This window comes from Trichomycterus rosablanca, chromosome 12, assembly GCF_030014385.1.
Source record: "Trichomycterus rosablanca isolate fTriRos1 chromosome 12, fTriRos1.hap1, whole genome shotgun sequence".
Classification (NCBI taxonomy): Eukaryota; Metazoa; Chordata; class Actinopteri; order Siluriformes; family Trichomycteridae; genus Trichomycterus; species Trichomycterus rosablanca.
In genome coordinates, this window is record NC_085999.1 from 26738058 (window position 1) to 26758029 (window position 19972).

A 19972-nucleotide genomic window follows, 5' to 3' on the forward strand; every position below is an offset into this window, starting at 1 on the left:
GTCTATTGAATAGTGAGGGATTTCTCACGTCTATTGAATAGTGAGGGATCTGTTGTGTCTATTAAATAGTGAGGGATCTATTATGTCTATTAAACAGTGAGGGATCTATTACGTCTATTAATAGTGAGGGATCTATCATGTCTATTAAATAGTGAGGGATCTATTACATCTATTAAATAGTGAGGAATCTATTACATCTATTAAATAGTGAGGGATCTATCACGTCTATTTAACAGTGAGGATCTATTACGTCTATTGAATAGTGAGGGATTTCTCATGTCTATTTAATAGTGAGGGATCTGTTATGTCTATTAAATAGTGAGGGATCTGTTATGTCTATTAAATAGTGAGGGATCTGTTATGTCTATTAAATAGTGAGGGATCTATTACATCTATTAAACAGTGAGGGATCTATCATGTCTATTAAATAGTGAGGGATCTATCACGTCTATTAAATAGTGAGGGATCTATCACGTCTATTAAATAGTGAGGGATCTATTACGTCTATTAAATAGTGAGGGATCTATTACATCTATTAAATAGTGAGGGATCTATTACGTCTATTAAATAGTGAGGGATCTATCACGTCTATTAAATAGTGAGGGATCTATCACGTCTATTAAATAGTGAGGGATCTATCACGTCTATTAAATAGTGAGGGATCTATTACGTCTATTAAATAGTGAGGGATCTATTACATCTATTAAATAGTGAGGGATCTATCACGTCTATTTAATAGTGAGGGATCTATCACGTCTATTAAATAGTCAGGGATCTATTATTCAGGGATCTATTACGTCTATTAAATATTACATCTATTACATGGTGAGGGTTCTATTAAATCAATTTCATAATAAGGGACCTATTACATGTTGGACTGATCAGCACAAAAACCTGAAGGACAAAATCATTATGGCCAGACAACTGGGTTGGAGTATCTACAAAACAGCAAGCGGTGCTCACAGGCAGCTGTGGTGAGTGCCCACCAACAACGGTTTGAGAACAGGACTTGTTAAGCAGCCAACTCACTGATGCCAAAAAACATAAAGGCTATGGTGTTCTGCTACAGACCAACAGAGGATCTGTGGTTCAATCTGTAGATCATTTGAATCCCGGTGATGAGTTGAACGTGTCCCAACACATTGTATCTAATTTAAAATGATATCTAAAATTTAATCTCTCTAATTATATCAGATTTTTATTGGATTAAAAGTTTCCATACAGCTTGTTAGTATTTTGTATCAGTGCCATTTAATTGCTTAGCCCACAACAACTAAGTTTGGACCACACCAATACTTTCACCTTGCTGTGCTGAAGCCATACAACTTCGGAGTATCGGGTATCATTGTCCTGCTGAATAATCCATTTGTGGTCAAGGTTTGGCTTTCTGGCCGAGGCCTTGAGGTGTTGCTTTAGCATTTTTAACAAATCCTCATTCCTTACTATGCCATCCACTTTCTGCACCAGTCCTTTTTTCCAGCAAAACAACCCCTGGGATTTAATTTGCTGGATGATCAAATTATGGAAAGATTTGCTTGTGGTACTTTAAACTAAAGTAATTTGTTGTAAATTGCTCCTAAGGAGGAACCAGACTTGTGCAAGTACACACTGAGTTGTTTGGATGTTCCCATTATATCAAGAGCCAAAAATGCACTTGCTGCTGGCTGTTAAGGTAGGCCAAAAAATACTGTCATAGGTGCAATTATTAATTCCGCCAAATGAGGTACTTGGCCAATCAGAAGCCTCTAAAACTCATTATCTGTTTTTTAAATCTATCAGACTGTTTATAGAGACAGTATGTCAACTTTTGACTCCCAGAAAATCTTATTAGATCTTTGTTATACCTCTGATGTAAACAAAGTAGAAACTCTAATTAACCTAACAAATGTATAATTACTTGAAATGTGTGGACTGTAAAGCCTTTTGGTCTAGGTGTATGTAAATTTTTGACCTACACTAATTCTTTTAAGTGATTCGTCATGTTTTCAACTTTGTAACTCACTGTCCATGTTATCAGCTCCACTTACCATACAGAAGAATTTGTAGTTCTACAAATACTGACTGTAGTCCATCTGTTTCTCTACATACCTTTTTAGCCTGCTTTCACCCTGTTCTTCAATGGTCAGGACCCCCACAGGACCACCAAAGAGCAGGTATTATTTAGGTGGTGGATCATTCTCAGTACTGCAGTGACACTGACATGGTGGTGGTGTGTTAGTGTGTGTTGTGCTGGTATGAGTAAATCAGACACAGCAGCACTGCTGTAGTTGTTATACCGTGTCCACTTACTGTCCACTCTATTAGACACTCCTACCTAGTTGGTCCACCTTGTAGATGTAAAGTCAGAGACGATTGCTCATCTATTGCTGCTGTTTGCGTTGGTCATCTTCTAGACCTTCATCAGTGGTCACAGGACGCTGCCCATGGGGCGCTGTTGGATGGATATTTTTGGTTGGTGAACTATTCTCAGTCCAGCAGTGACAGTAAGGTGTTTAAAAACTCCACTCATACGAGCACAACACACACTAACACACTACCACCATGTCAGTGTCACTGCAGTGCTGAGAATGACCCACCACCCAAATAATACCTGCTCTGTAGTGGTCCTGGGAGAGTCCTGACCATTGAAGAACAGCATGAAAGGGGGCTAACAAAGCATGCAGGGAAACATATCGACTACAGCCAGTAATTGTAGAACTACAAAGTGCTTCTATTTGGTAAGTGGAGCTGATGAAATGGACAGTGAGTGTAGAAACAAGGAGGTGTTTTTTTTTCTTTGTACCAACAGTGCATTGTTACAAAAATAGATCATTCACTACAATAGTGAGGGATTTATTAAATCTATTAAATAGTAAGGGATCTATTAAATGTTGGGCTGATCAGCACAACATTATTATGGCCAGACGACTGGGTTGAGGTATCCGAGGACCACCAACAACGGTTCGAGAAGAACGCTTATGAAGCAGCCAAGGCTATGGTGTCCTCCTACAGACCAACACAAGATCTACTGTGGTTGAAGCTATAGATCATTTGAATAATCGTCATTCACCCGTGGAAGAAATGACATCTGGGTGCACTGTAGGGCGATTCACCTTGCAGTGTACAGAGGTTAAGGATTTGCTGATGATGTCCTTGTACCAGATACCTCTGGCTTGGTACCAACCTTGGCTCACTGGTGTATAAGCTAGTTGGAAATAGGCATCTATGAGTCCCACACAATCTCTTCTTCCACAAGAATGTGGAAAAAAGGGCCAATTTAGACAAAAAAGCATTCGTGTGGTTAGGCACTGATGGAAAACAAGGCATGGCTTGCAGTTGGCATTTTAAAAAGAGTACAGTAATCAAACCTGGGCGTGTCTAGTCTAATCAAAGCTAAATTTCAATTAAATGTGGTTAATTGGTTGATTATTTATTTATTTTATTATATTAGGATTATTTTTCTATTTTATTTATGCACTTTCTCCCCAATTTAGTGTAGTCAATTTGTCTTCTGCTGCTGGGGGATCCCTGATTGCAGTCGAGGTGGGTATTTAGGCTCCCCCCTTTTTAGTTTTTGTTCTGTTAGATGTTTAATATTATTTTTTTTTTTACTTATTATATTCTATTTTCTTTTTTATATATTTTTTAGATTTTATATCTTAATCTTTATTCTTTTCTACCTCATTGCATTGTAATGTCGTTGTGTGATGTGTGATGGATCAATAAAGTAAATCAATCAATCAATCAATCAATATTGCTGCTCACTCCTCCTCTGACCCGTGTGCAGCCCTTAGCTGAACCCATTTTTACCCATGCACTCTGCACAGGCGCCTCTCTATCTGCCAATCAGGGTCCTTACACAGCGTTTGAAGACCCCACCCACATAGTCCGGTCATCCTGCCCTAGCAAAGACGTGTCTGCTGCAGGCACTGCCAATTATGCCCGCTAGATGGCACCCAGCCGACCGGTGGCAAAGCCGAGTTTCGAACCAAGGAGTGTGCTGGTGTGCTAGCGGAATATCCCGCTGTGCCACCTGGGCGCCTTTTATTAGGATTTTAACGTCATGTTTTACACACTTTGGTTACATTCATGACAGGACAGGTAGTTACTGGTGACACAAGACTCATCAGTTCAAGTCAGTCATGGACAATTTTGTATCTCCAATTCACCTCACTTGCATGTCTTTGGACTGTGGGAGGAAACCGGAGCTCCCGGAGGAAACCCATGCAGAAACAGAGACAACATAAAAACTCTACACAGAAAGGACCCAGACTGCTTGACCTGGGAATCAAACCCAGGATCTTGTTGCTGTGAGGTGACAGTGCTACCCACAGAGCCACCATGCCGCCCAACTAGTTGATTAAATGATTGAAGGGCAATAATTTTTGACAGTGTCCATTGATTTTGGACAACTTCTTTTAAGTTTAAAGACACAAAGACCGACCATAAACGAACTGTGGCGGTATAAACAAACTGGGCTAAAAAAAAAAAATACAGCAATGCAGCAGGACACAAGCTCATGTCTCCCCACCTTATGTCGCAGTTGAATCTACGTGAATGTGATCTAGTTCATAAAAATCGTGTGGTGGTGAGATTACAATGAAGGTTGCAGAGTCTGGAGGGGATGCTGTGAGGGTTCAAAGCGCTGTCACATTTTTAAGTCATCCCATTCATCATATCCAGGACTCTCCATTCTCCACCCAGAGGGAGATGGCAATTAAAGCCAAAATGCCAAATTATGCTTGGCTAAGCACAATTAAAGACAGCGGCAACGCTAAATTTAGAGGCTATCTTCAGCTAAGGGGGCCATTTAGTGCGATAGCTGAGCTCACAGCAGTCGTCCGCTGCAGTTTCGGAGAAGAAGAAAAAAAGAAACAAATCAAGTCGGAGTGGTTTGTAGGTTAACCCTGGTGATGCGGAGAGAGGAGAACGTGTTAGCTTTCCTTACAAGCTTTGCCCCTGATATAAACATGACGCATGCTACATAAAACAGTTAAAGAAACAAGGGTGCGCTTGCTGTGTTTGGGCAAATGGGTGCCATTGGCGTGTAGTAACTTGATTAAACTAAAATTTAAACTTTGTTCAACACTGAATCTACAACCCCAAATCAGAAAATGTTGGGACAGCATGGAAAATGCAAAAAATAAAAAAACATTTGCATTTACTTTTATTTGATTGCAAATATTTCATGTTTTGTCTGTTCAACTTCATTTCATTTATTAATAAACATCCATTCCTGCATTTCAGGCCTGCAACACATTCCATTTACCTCTTTGTAATGTTGCCATTCCTTTTCACCACACTTAAAAGATGTTTTGGCACCGAGGATACCAAGTGATTTAGTGTTTCAGCTTTTATTTTGTCTCATTCTTCCTGCAAACACGTCTTAAGATGTGCAACAGTACGGGGTCGTTGTTGTCACATTTTTCATTTCAAAATCCTCCACACATTCTCTATTGGGGACAGATCAGGACTGCAGGCAGGCCAGTCCAGTACCCGTACCCTCTTCTACCGCAGCCATGCCTTTGTAATGTGTGCAGCATGTGGTTTGACATTGTCTTGTTGAAAAATACATGGACGTCCCTGAAAAAGATGACGTCTTGAAGGCAGTATATGTTGCTCTAAGATCTCAATGTACTTTTCTGCATTAATGCTGCCATCACAGAAGTGTAAATGACCTTTGCCAAGGGCACTGACACAGCCCCATACCATGACAGACCCTGGCTTTTGGACTAACAGTCTGGATGGTCCTTTTCGTCTTTGATCTGGAGCACACGGCGTCCATTTTTTCCAAAAAAAAACTGGAATGCTGATTCATCTGACCACAATACATGTTTCCACTGTGTGACGGTCCATCCTTGATGCCTCAGAGCCCAGAGAAGTCGACACCGCTTCTGGACATGGTTAACATAACATAACAGTAAGTTTTAATTTGTGCATGTAACTCTGTATTGTAGTGCTGGACAAAGGTTTGCCAAAGTAATCCCTCACCCATGTGGTTATATCAGCTATTGTTGAGTGGCGGTTCTTGATGCAGTGCCGTCTGAGGGATCGAAGATCACGGGCGTGCAGCGTAAGCTTGAGCCCTTGGCCTTTACACACTGAAATTCCTCCTGATCCCTTAAATTGTTTAATGATATTATGCACTGTAGAGGGAGACATATGCAAATCCCTTCCAGTAATTTCAATCATTTTCTCACACATCTGTTGACAAACTGGAGATCCTCTGGTCATCTTTGCTCATCAAAGACTCAGCCTTTCCTGGATGCTGCTTTTGTACCAAACCATGATTACAATCACCTGTTTGGAATCACATCATATTTAGTTTTTTCACCTCATTACTAGCCCTAAATTGCCCCCGTCACAGCTTTTTTTGGAATGTGTTGCAGGCCTGAAATGTAGGAATGGATGTATATTAACAAATGAAATGAAGTTGATCAGACAAAACATGAAATACCCTTGATTCAAACTGTCTGCAATCAAATAGAAGTCAAAGTAAATGTAAGGAACACTGCATTTTTATGTTATTTCTGATTTGGGGTTGTAAATATTAAAAGCATAGATGGGATTCCGATTCGGCACTGTTATTTTTTCTTTCCAAATCCCTCCTTGCTTAATCTCCCGGGATGGACGGCGAAATAGTGGCGTGGGATAATTCCGTGTTATCCGGAAGACGAGGATGAGAAGAAGGGCAGAACAAGGGGGCTTACGAAGATGAATAGGTGGCCGCGATTGACAGCTAAACAGCTCTCAGCTCTTACTGTAGCAATCTCCTATTTCTTTTAGCTCTATAAAGGTGAGACCTATAAACGGGTTGACAAATTCTGGCCCGTGAAGATTAAGACGGAGGAACGAAGCGAAGGCATCTCTGATCTCTGGCCCGAGGAAGCTGTGCGCAGCCTTTACAATCTTGTCACTGTTAAGTTAAAGATATGGAGTGATATTTCGCACCCGTTTTGCACCTCCTGACATTTTGATGACAGTGACGAATGTGTTAGGCCAGCCAAATTCTCTCACAATAGTACCGGGTCTCGTCCAGGCTTTCTGGCTGAATATTTTATATCAGAGTTGTGACTGAACCTTGAAGGAAAGCAATTATCATACTTATCGTCTTTATTCACACCTGTTTGTGCGTGGTGAACGTCTGGGCGATATCATTTCATAGCTTTGTTTCTGATTAGCTTAATCGTCTCAATTTCGTACCTGGAATCACTGCACAGAAATTCATTAGCTCAACTCCCTGATTTAATTTAAACGTCCACGTTTTGACTAATTAGCTGAACCCTCCGTGGTGACAGAGACATCACATGCAATTATTTTAAGCACACAATGACAGCGTTTCTCATTTCCAAAGTGGATTGTAAAGCTGCAGACAAGGAGAAGCCTTTACCAGTATACCAGTAGTACCAGTAGCACTATCTGCAGAACACCACGTTGAGAAATTATTTTTTTTTTTCTGGATGTTTTCCCCTTTACACTGACCAGGCATAACATTATACACTCGTACACCGTCCATTTTATCAGCTCCACTTACCATATAGAATTACATTGTAGTTCTACAATTACTGACTGTAGTCCATCTGTTTCTCTGCATGCTTTGTTAGCCCCGTTTCATGCTGTTCTTCAATGGTCAGGACTCTCCCATAACCAGTACAGAGCAGGTATTATTTGGGTGGTGGATCATTCTCAGCACTGCAGTGACACTGACATGGTGGTGGTGTGTTAGTGTGTGTTGTGCTGGTATGAGTGGATAAGACACAGCAGTGCTGCTGGAGTTTTTAAACACCTTACTGTCACTGCTGGACTGAGAATAGTCCACCAACCGAAAACATCCAGCCAACAGCGCCCTGTAGGCAGCATCCTGTGACGACTGATGAAGGTCTAGACCTAGAAGATGACCAACTCAAACCTCAAACGGCAGCAATAGATGAGCGATCGTCTCTGACTTTACATCTACAAGGTGGACCAACTAGGTAGAAGTGTCTAATAGAGTGGACAGTGAGTGGACACAGTATTTAAAAACTCCAGCAGTGCTGCTGTGTCTGATCCACTCATACCAGCACAACACACACTAACACACCACCACCATGTCAGTGTCACTGCAGTGCTGAGAATGATCCACCACCTAAATAATACCTACTCTGTAGTGGTCCTGAGCATTGAAGAACAGGGTGAAAGCAGGCTAAAAAATTATATAGAGAAATAGATGGACTACAGTCAGTAAGTGTAGAACTACAAAGTGCTCCTATATGGGAAGTGGCGCTGATAAAATGGACAGTGAGTGTGGAAACAATTTATAATGTATATCTCTCTATATATATATATTGCAGGCCTTGAGTTTGACACGTGGTCTACAGTAAAGTATGCTGAATTGTCATGCCATTTGCAACAAATGATCAGCGATTTGGCCGACAAGAGGTGAAAAATCGCTGCCTGTCTGAACGTAAGGTAACACTTTCCAGGACACTGTTTAGTGTTGGTTCTAAATACAAAAATATACATTAATAATGATTATTTTACAAGTTCTAATGGTACATTTGGGGATTTTTGTTTGATTTATGAAAATCCAACCAAGTTCTTTCCCTTGAAGTTCCTCATTACAGTTATATAGAAAAATATTTACTGTATATAAATAGTTATATTGTTTTTTTCCCTCGAAGCCAGAACTAAAATTGTTTTGTAAACTTAAAATATTATGTATATTTTTATCTTTATAAAAAATGCTAATGCCCAGACTCCCTTTTTAAATCCCCAAGTGATTACACTGCTCATTTAGCATCATCACAGTTCATTGGCCATTTCATTTTGCTTTAGCTTTGTATACACTGGTATTAAGTATGGCCAAAAGGATGCAGACACGCCTCTCTATCATTAAGTTCAGGTGTTTTAGCTACAACCACTGATAACACAGCTATAAAATCAATTAGTAAAAATTGTATGCTTTTAACCATGCAGAAGGTCCTTCCCTGTCTCAGCACGACTGTGCCTGTGCCTCTGTGCCCACTATCTTATGCTTTATTTGACAGAAAGCGTATTCCCCTCACCTTAAAAGACTCCATGTCTGAAAGCAGACAGGCGCTCTGCATGCGAGCGCGAAGGTGCGCACCCTCGGCTGACGTGCCCAATTTGGCAAGCACCTCCGATTGCTCTTCCAGGACGTCCTCGGTCATGGGCGCAGGCTCCTGTCGAGAGAGAAACATAAGGTAACTTGTAAAATTTTGCAGTCCACACAGAGGGCGTCATGAGCCGTTCATCCAAGGTCAGACAACATGACTGTAGATCAACAGTCATACTGACCTATGGACTGTCGATCATCAGTAAGGTCCTCCTTAATTCACGGCCGTGAAATGAGTCGTGTCCCGTGTAATATGCAATTTGCTGTGAAATTCAAATTTTAAGGTTTGTGTTTAGTGGTTTAACGTTTTTAATTCGCACAGCATTCATGTGCCTTATGTTTACTGGATATTTTGTGCTATCAGGTTATCCAAGTGTAACCGAGCGTCTGTAGCGTTCACTGAGTTTATTAAGAAAGAAATAAACTGTGCATAGACAAACTATCGGGAGCAGAATACTTTACTGGCTTGTTCTTTTGAGGCGTAGCACAGACTACAGAAAGATGATCACGTGTGTAGAGACGCACACTTTTACATTGATTATGGAATCCCCAAAAGGGACAAAACTCACTTAATATGTAAACACGTACATCAAAAATTGTCAGCACACTACACCACAGAAAAAGTCTGTTACACTAGCAATACTACGGCAATTCCGTTAGCAATCATTAGCAACGCAGAGAGGGGTGTGTCAAAACATGGACGAGTATTTTCATCTTTGAGACCGTCGCTGGATGTTCTAGGTTTACACTCATCCGTTAAGGGAGGCTGTGCTGTACATTTATTCTGTCATTCAATTTATAAGTGTAATTTAATGACTGTCGTGAAATGTGGCAGCTTCAGATTTAAACCTTGAACCTGGCTAGCAGCCTCTCAGCTACAATAATGAGTTTGTTAAAGGAGGCCTAGAACAAAATAAGACCAGCTAACAAAACACCATGTACTTGTATTTCACCCTAAAACTAAAATCCCGGTTGGTTTGTGCTTCCATGATTCCATGGCTTGGGGTTGGAACCTAAGAGAGGTTAGCTGAGATGCAGATGGAGGTCCAAGAAGATTGTTGGGACACTAACAGTACTAATGGCTTAGCTAACATTCTGGTGAAATATACACTGCATTACCAAAATAGCCTAGGAGGTAAGCAGTTTATGGAGGGCTTGTGAAGAATTCCATCCTTAATATAAGCTCACTAGCCAACGAAAGTTGAGAAGCCCTGACTAAACCCCCGCTCAAGAGTTTTTGTAAATAATGACACACTATGGGCAAGTACGTGGACACCCCTTCTAACTATTGCATTCAGGTGTTACAGCTACAGCTGTTGCTAATATGTATATAAAATAATTATTTTACAACCCCAAATCAGAAAAAGTTGGGACAGTATGGAAAATGCAAATAAAATAAAAACACAGAGTTTCTTACATTTACTTTGACTTTTATTTGATTGCAGACAGGATGAACCTGAGATATTTCATGTTTTGTCTGATCTACTTCATTTCACTTGTTAATACACCTCCATTTCTGCATTCACATTCCAAAAAAAAGTTGGGACGGGGGCAATTTAGGGCTAGTAATGAGGTGATTCCGAACAGGTGATGTCAACAGGTGATTGTAATCATGGTTTGGTATGAAAGCAGCATCCAGGAAAAGCTGTCCAAAAGCCAGAGTCTGTCATGGTATGGGGCTGTGTCAGTGCCCTTGACAATGGTCATTTACACTTCTGTGATGGCAGCATTAATGCAGAAAAGTACATTGAGATCTTAGAGCAACATGTGCTGCCTTCAGGACGTCATCTTTTCCAGGGACGTCCATGCATTTTTCAACAAGACGATGCAAAACCACATGCTGCACACATTACAAAGGCATGGCTGTGGAAGAAGAGGGTACGGGTACTGGACTGGCCTGCCTGCAGTCCTGACCTGTCCCCAATAGAGAATGTGTGGAGGATTTTGAAACGAAAAATGTGACAACGACGACCCCGTACTGTTGCACATCTTAAGACGTGTTTGCAGGAAGAATGAGACAAAATAAAAGCTGAAAGCTGAAACACTAAATCACTTGGTATCCTCGGTGCCAAAACGTCTTTTAAGTGTGGTGAAAAGGAATGGCAACGTTACAAAGTGGTAAATGCTTTACTGTCCCAACTTTTTTAGGAATGTGTTGCAGGCCTGAAATTAAGTAGATCAGACAAAACATGAAATATCTCAGGTTCATCCTGTCTGCAATCAAATCAAAGTCAAAGTACATGTAAGAAACCCTGTGGTTGTTTATTATTCTTTGCATTTTCCATGCTGTCCCAACTTTTTCTGATTTGGGGTTGTAAATTAATTATATTCTTTACACTTTGTGGCAAAAGTTTGGGCTTGGCCATTTTCTGTCCCAGCCTAACTGTTCCCCCCATGCACACAGCAAGCTCTATATGACATGGTATGGCCTGCACATATCCCTGACCTCAACCCCACTGAACCCCTTTAGAATAAACTAAAATGATGCTTTCGTTGCTCTTTTGACCGAATGCGCACAAATTCCCACCTACCTCCCACTTTCATGTAACATCCCTACAAATCGTGCCAAACAACAAAAAGCTTGGGTCAAAAAAAAAAATTAATTAATTAAACCCCAAAAAATGTGACTTACACTTAATTTGTAAAAATTGCATCATGCTTTCAGAGTTCCCTGGAATTTCTGCAGCACTGAGCGCTAACACAGATACAAAATACATGAGGTCTATCAGCAGCATCATGTCAAGATTAAAATCAGCTGGTCGCTCAGGTGGCGCAGCGGTAAAAACACATGCCGGAACCAGAGCTGGGATCTCGAATACATCGTATCGAGTCTCAACTCTGCCTGACGGCTGAGCTGAGCAGCAACAAGAAGAACGATAGGCCTGTTGTTCAGATAGGGGTGGGATATTAAAGCCAGATGGGGTCTCTCTCATAACAGATGCAATTACGACCTCTGCTGACTGATTGATGTGTGCTGTCAGGGTGTGTCTCTTTGTACACAGTGCTGATCTGCACTGCACTCATCAAAGTGTAGGTGACAAGATGCATACGGCATGTCGTCCACGTGTCGGAGGGGGCGTGGGTTAGCTTCGTTCTCCTCAATCAGAGCACGGATCGGCATTGGTAGAGAGGAAGCATGACACAATCGGGCAATTGGACGTGCTAAAAGGGATTAAAATCAGCTATACTACACTCACCGAGTACTTCGTTAGGTACACCTTTCTGACACGTACATACATTGATTATTTTTAATAAGCTGAACCTACAACAAAGATTAATTTTGTAGGTTTACAATGTCCGTTTATTAATTAAAAGGGAACCACACAGTACCCCACAGACCGAAAGAGTTTTGGGTGGTGGGTCATTCTCAGCCCTGCATTGATACTAACATAGTAATAACATGGTAATGTTCTAGTTTATATTCGAACCGTTTAAGTTCACACTGTTTCTGTTCAAAACATTTAGGGCGCATTTACATGAGAAACGGCAAAACCGAGAGCCGGTATGCAAATCGCCACTATGGTTAGCGCTTGGCTTGAGCGGTAAAACGTCATTTGAGTCTGCAATTGTGTGGAATAACCATCAAATTCACTCTGAAAGCTCCACATGTATCTGTGTTTAGCTGGATTTTCCTCACTGTTTCACTTTTATACTTGCGTTATAGCTCGGTGTGCTGAGAAATTGTGAGAATCAGCTTCTTCTCGAAAGTCTAAACCACTTATTGTTAAAAAAAGTTTAACAGAGTTTAATGTCAACAAACAGACAACTATCTAGAACACTGGGTTCTGATTAAGGGTGGGTTCATAAAATCGATTTTTCGATCCAAATCGATCTTTATTTGAATGCTTCGATATCGATTCATATAAACGCAAGATCTATCTTTAAAATGAGCCCCTTTTCACGGTGTACACGGAAATCTGTTACCCCCTTTAATCTCGCGTGACCAGCCACTGTTTATTCGCGCAACGAGATCTGACCTGCACATCAGTTCAGCATGGCTGAAGCTCAAGTAAAGGTGCCCCAGAACCTGAAGGCAGACGTCTGGTTACATTTTGGATTCAAAAACCAAGTGCCTAGTTCACACTACTCGACTTTCGCACTGATTTTCGCTCGGCGACTGGTCTGTGCTAGATTTGCCGGCTCTGGAGCAACCCGGCGTTCGCTCGGCGATCGAAACTCGGCTCTCAATCGCTGTGTGTGAACTACCCAACAACTCGCCGAGCGAAACGAGATATCTAGCATGTTCAGATATCTGATCTGAGTTGCCAGACTGGCAATGAGTGCTATGTCGAACAGCCAATAAGAACGCAAGATACGGTGTAAGGGGAAATGCAGGGGAGAAGCTGTAAACAGGTGGTACAGGAGCGTAATATAGTTTATATCAGAATACATCCACACACACACAAGTTTTACAATATTTCTGACCTTATCGTTCTCTATAAAACATAACACCAACATTGCATTACAAAAATATTTATTATAAAACGGATAGTTCCGGTCCTAAAATCTGATTGGCTGAGCCGCGTTTGAAGCCGTTGTAAAATCCACGATAAACGCACACCTAGGACCACCTCACATCATTCCATATTAATACGCCACTGAATAGAAAAAGTTAATGTTATGTTCGCCCTCATGTTGCCTAGCAACACTGTTAATCGAACTACCTTGCGTCGCGGAAGAATGCTTTATAGTAAGTTTATACACAATAAATACATTTATGAATGAAACATTGTTGTATTTATTGTATTTTATGTTGACCGCCGTTTAATAAAAGCAATAAGCCACTCGAGACCGTGCGTTACTGCTATGAATTTAGCACGGGAAAGAAGTTTTAGGCGTCATTCCCCGTGCTAAAATCACAGTAACGCACGGCCTCTCGTGGCTTATTGCTTTATTAACCTCCAACTTACTACAGAAAAATCCCTGCTGGTCGCGTTGCCAAATCCACAGATTCATTTCTTTTTTTTCCTTGATTTTACGCTGCACATCAGCGCACAAACTTTGATCGCTCGCTACTTCTTGCTGTGCATTTTTGGACGTGGTATCATTAAACCCCTCGTCACTTCTGGCGTGTGTTTTCATGACAAAACGTAGTTTGGGAGACCAGAGAAGCTCGTCTGTGATTCCAGTTGGTGATAGATGGTGTGGTGTGTGACCCCCTATCACCGATCAGTCGTATAGTGTGAAAGCCACAACGGCTGAAAGACTCTCGAGTGCAAGAGATTCAGTCGTGTAGTGTGAACTGTACAATGACCCGGCAAATCAGAAAGTCGTGTAGTGTGAGCTTGGCATAGGGAAGAGCTGGACAAAAGTAAAGCCGTGTGTAAGCTGTGCAACAGCCAGGTGTATGTTTACATTACATGTACACTGTTGTAGCGTGTCAGACATGTAAAATAATAATAAAAAATGAATGTTACTGTTTTCTGTTTTGGATTAATTATTTATGTAAACAAATATTTTTAATAATGAGTGTTCTTTGTACAATTGGACAATTGAATCGGAATCGAATCGGAAATCGAATCGAATCGGGACCTTGTGAATCGGAATCGAATCGATCCAGGAAATTAGTGGTGATACCCAGCCCTAGTTCTGATGGCACCCTGTCAGAACAAAGATCACAGGTAGAACAGAGGTGGGATCTTTTTGGAAAGAGCATAATAGTCCTATTAAGTCCAACATCATGCCATGATCGTTAACTGGTCGGAGTATGGAAGAGTGGACAAATTTGACTAAGCATCTTAGACTTCGACTGTAGACAGGAGTTAGCATGGGAACTTTGACTGACCTGTGAATATACAGCCCATATATAGAAGGGTACGAAGTACCATGTTGACACATTCACCTCATTAACAGGATTAAAACTGTCTGGAGTTTTAGAAAGCAGTCATAGCTCTTTTGCTCTTCTGGCAAATGCATCGCCATTCACATTTTTGTTGGTGGTCCTAATGGTTTATCTAATCAGTGGAGTAACTTACGGTAATTAAAACCTACATAGGTTTATTTACATTGGAAATCACGTAGAGGATCTCGAAATATTTTTTCTTACAATATAAAGGAGGGTTTAAACAATCCGTTTTGAAATTGCTTCTACTTGATTTCTCATCTCATTAGAAAACAAAGATTTTCTGATGCAATTTCAAGCAAAAACAACGACGAATGTTGCTAATGTAGCCTACTGTCTATCCGAGTCCCTGTTTGTAAAAGCAGTTTCTCGAGAACAGAGGAGAAGGGACGCTGCCGGCTCTCTGTGAGACGTACCTTTATATTTTTCCCCTTTCGCCTGCACTTAACACAGCTGGGTGTGCAGCTCATAATGAATCCAGGCGACAAACAAGCCTGTTTTTGCTAATGCGCTTGGAACAGACATGAACAAAAACATTAAGGGGGGGGGGGTCTCTGGAAAAAAAAACACACAGGCTATTATTACTGGACTAGAGCTCTCATTAAATGGCAAGTGGGTCATTTTAACAATGGAGAGACACTAGCATCCAGTCTAGAATAGTTTAGGATTATAATCTTGGTTCTTTCTTCATCCTTATTTGTATAAATCCTAAACAAACAAAAAAGATCAGGCTTGCTTCGTCTTCTTCTTCATCTCAACAGCTACACAATATGGCCAAAACCAGTAAACTATATTGCCAAAAGTATTCACTCACCCATCCAAATCAGTGAATTCAGGTGTTCCAATCACTTCCATGACCACAGGTGTATAAAACCAAGCACCTAGGCATGCAGACTGCTTCTACAAACATTAGTGAAAGAATGGGTCGCTCTTAAAAGCTCAGTGAATTCCAGCGTGGTACCGTGATAGGATGCCACCTGTGCAACAAGTCCAGTCGTGAAATTTCCTCGCTACTAAATATTCCACAGTCGACTGTCGGTGGTTTTATAACAAAGTGGAAGCGATTGGGAACAACAGCAACTCAGCCATGAAGTGGTAGGCCACGTAAAATGACAAAGCGGGGTCGGCGGATGCTGAGGCGCATAGTGCGCAGAGGTCGCCAACTTTCTGCAGAGTCAATCGCTACAGACCTCCAAACTTCATGTGGTCTTCAGATTAGCTCAGTAACAGTGTGTAGAGCTTCATGGAATGGGTTTCCATGGCCGAGCAGCTGCATCCAAGTCCTACATCACCAAGCGCAATGCAAACCGTCGGATGCGGTGGTGTAAAGCATGTCGCCACTGGACTCTAGAGCAGTGGAGACGTGTTCTCTGGAGTGATGAATCATGCTTCTCCATCTGGCAATCCGATGGACGAGTCTGGGTTTGGCGGTTGCCAGGAGAACGGTACTTGTCTGACTGCATTGTGCCGAGTGTAAAGTTTGGTGGAGGGGGGATTATGGTGTGGGGTTGTTTTTCAGGAGTTGGGCTCGGCCCCTTAGTTACAGTGAAAGGAACTCTTAATGCTTCAGCATACCAAGAGATTTTGGACAATTTCATGGGGATGGCCCCTTCCTGTTCCAACATGACTGCGCACCAGTGCACAAAGCAAGCTTCATAAAGACATGGATGATCAAGTTTAGTGTGGAAGAACTTGACTGGCCTGCACAGAGTCCTGACCTCAACCCGAATGGTAAAAAATTTCCTAAACCTTGTGGAAAGCCTTCCCAGAAGAGTTGAAGCTGTTATACTTTTGTCTGCATACTATTGACCATCAGATTATTTCTGGCAAGGCATTTACAGTCATAGCATTATCAGACACTTTATCCAATTGTAAACATGTATGATGCTAACAATGAAGACACAACAGAGGCCTTTTGGCAGTGGTGGGACTTGAACCAACAACCTTGTGATTAACATGAAGTACCTTAACTTCTATAATAGAAAAGTACAAACATAATGTTAGTCTTTTCCCCTAGGGGGTCCGATACCACTGGGAAACCCTTGGCACAAGGCAGGAATACCCCGGGCAAGGCGCCAATTTATCGCAAGGCTGCTGCAACCGCCCTACTGTCAGTGTAAGATGTAAGGATAACTGGCAGAGGAGTATTGGGAGTATAACTTGTCCCTATGAGCATTAGGGCTGATGTAGTTTCCCGTCACTGCTTACGTGTGCTAGTCTGGCTGGCCAGCACAGATGTCATTTAAAAGATAGAGGTTGACAGTGTAATGTTGGGGAATTGAACTCATCTAATTTAATAATTAATAACAATAATTGTTGCAATAAAGCCTCAATCCATAAGACAATTCTACCAAAAAATACTAAAAACTAAGTGTGGTATCCATGATGGTAAAAGAAAACAAGGCACAAATCAATAGCAGGGAACAAAAACAGTACATGACATTGACAAATATGAGGCGAGTAGACGAGCTGAGAGCCTTAAAAGCAAAGCAAAACGAGAGATTATTAAAGAAAAAAGGACGCACTTCAGATCTAATAAAGGGGGAGCCGGGGGAAAAGAGAAAGGGTGTTGAGGGAGTGGGTGAGAAAATTATAGCAATAATGAGCGAGAGGTAGAGTGAGAGAGCGCAAAGGGAATAGAAGAAGCATGACAGACGCAAACAAGATGCAAACGCGGAAAAAAAAATCTGAGGTGAAAATACAACCCCAAATTAAAAAAAAGTTGGGACAGCATGGAAAATGCAAATAATAAAAACACAGTTTCTTACATTTACTTTGAATTTTATTTGATTGCAGACAGGATGAACCTGTTTTGTCTGGTCAACTTCAATTCATTTAATAATAAACATCAATTCCTGTATTTCAGGCCTACAACACATTCCAAAAAAAAGTTGGGACAGTAAAGCATTTACCTCTTTGTAATGTTGCCATTCCTTTTCACCACACTTAAAAGATGTTTTGGCACCGAGGAGACCAAGTGATTTAATGTTTCAGCTTTTATTTTGTCTCATTCTTCCTGCAAACACGTCTTAAGATGTGCAACAGTACGGGGTCGTCGTTGTCACATTTTTCCTTTCAAAATTCTCCACACATTCTCTATTGGGGACAGGTCAGAACTGCAGGCAGGCCAGTCCAGTACCCGTACCTTCTTCTTCCACAGCCATGCCTTTGTAATGTGTGCAGCATGTGGTTTTGCATCGTCTTGTTGAAAAATGCATGGACGTCCCTGGAAAAGATGACGTCTTGAAGGCAGCATATGTTGCTCTAAGATCTCAATGTACTTTCTGCATTAATGCTGCCATCACAGAAGTGTAAATGACCATTGTCAAGGGCACTGACACAGCCCCATACCATGACAGACCCTGGCTTTTGGACTTGTTGCTGATAACAGTCTGGATGGTCCTTTTCGTCTTTGGTCCAGAGCACATGACATCCATTTTTCCCAAAAAAGACCCGGAATGCTGATTCATCTGACCACAATACACGTTTCCACTGTGTGATGGTCCATCCTAGATGCCTCAGAGCCCAGAGAAGTCGACGCCGCTTCTGGACATGGTTAACATAAGGCTTCTTTTTTGCACAGTAAAGTTTTAAGTGGCATTTGTGCATGTAACTCTGTATTGTAGTGCTTGACAAAGGTTTGTTAAAGTAATCCCTCACCCATGTGGTTATATCAGCTATTGTTGAGTGGCGGTTCTTGATGCAGTGCCGTCTGAGAGATCGAAGCTTAAGTTTGCGCTCTTGGCCTTTACTCACTAAAATTCCTCCCGATTCCTTGAATGGTTTAATGATATTATGCACTGTAGAGGGAGAAATATGCAAATCCCTTCCAATCTTTCTTTGAGGTACATTGTCGATCCTGGAGATCCTCTGATCATCTTTGCTCATCAAAGACTCAGCCTTTCCTGAATTCTGTTTTTGTACCAAACCATGATTACAATCACCTGTTGACATCACCTGTTTGGAATCATATCATTATTTAGTTTTTTCACTTCATTACTAGCCCTAAATTGCCCCCGTCCCAACTTCTTTTGGAATACGTTGCAGGCCTGAAATGCAGGAATGGAGGTATATTAACAAATGAAATGAAGTTGAGCAGACAAAACATGAAATATATTGGTTTCAAACTGTCTGCAATTAAATAAAAGTCAAAGTAAATGAAAGGAACACTGCACTTTTATTTTTATTGCAATATTCCATACTGTCCCAACTTTTTCTGATTTGGGGTTGTAAGAAGTCCAACAGATGAGCACAGAGAACGAAACTTTGCATTTAAAACAAGAAAAACCGAGAAAAAAAAAATGCTGACTCTCTTTCCTCTATACCCCATTGTCCTTTCTTAGGTGTTTGCTTCATCCGTTCGAGAAAAGAAAAGCCGCTGTAAAAGACTCTAGACTCAGGATTCAGGTAAACAACTGAAAACTAAACAGCAGGTCAAAGGCTATGAGTGAAACGAACCTGTGAACTTGCAAATACTTGGCGCCGCTTTCTTAGGATTCATGATATCAAGAGGTGCGAAAACGTCCAGGAGGTGCTGGCAAACGCACAGGCGCTACCCATCTGCGTCCTACTTTTGTGTGCTGACTAACTGCAGAACACTTTTTACGTGCCAGTGCGCTAGCGAGCTCTTTCTCATGCTTTATCGGAAAATACGGAGGGTCAAAAATACACACGCAGCAACTTTGATGATTAATTTACTGGTGTAGAAAGTTTTCCCCTGTTATGCAAGTTTGTCATTTCTTGTTAGTGATAATGCTTGTTTTTCCTGGATTTTAACACCTTTATCTCCCACTCTAGTCATTTCTGATTCCTGATTGTGAATCCTCTACGGCTTGCGCAACCCCCGATCCGATGGAGAGCCGTATCGCCACACGCCCCCTCCGACACGTGTCCAATCTGCGGCTGCTTCGTATTACCTTATCAAAGAGCCGCATTATGTACAGACAGACACGCTAAGCTCCATGTGACTTCAAACTAGACTTCAAAAAAGATTCAAACTAGTGAGAACAAATACTGCTCGCCGACTGCCCCTAAAC

At 41.4% G+C, this 19972-nt stretch overlaps 1 protein-coding gene across 1 annotated transcript in view; it reads right to left on the reverse strand.

The window, feature by feature from the left end:
* rab3gap1 (RAB3 GTPase activating protein subunit 1) overlaps nt 1–19972 on the reverse strand; it is a 99940-nt gene that overhangs the window by 30978 nt on the left and 48990 nt on the right. The window contains exon 18 of the mRNA XM_063005602.1: nt 9024–9161. Within this exon, the coding sequence (XP_062861672.1) occupies nt 9024–9161 (138 nt within the window). The remainder of the gene's footprint in view (nt 1–9023; nt 9162–19972) is intronic.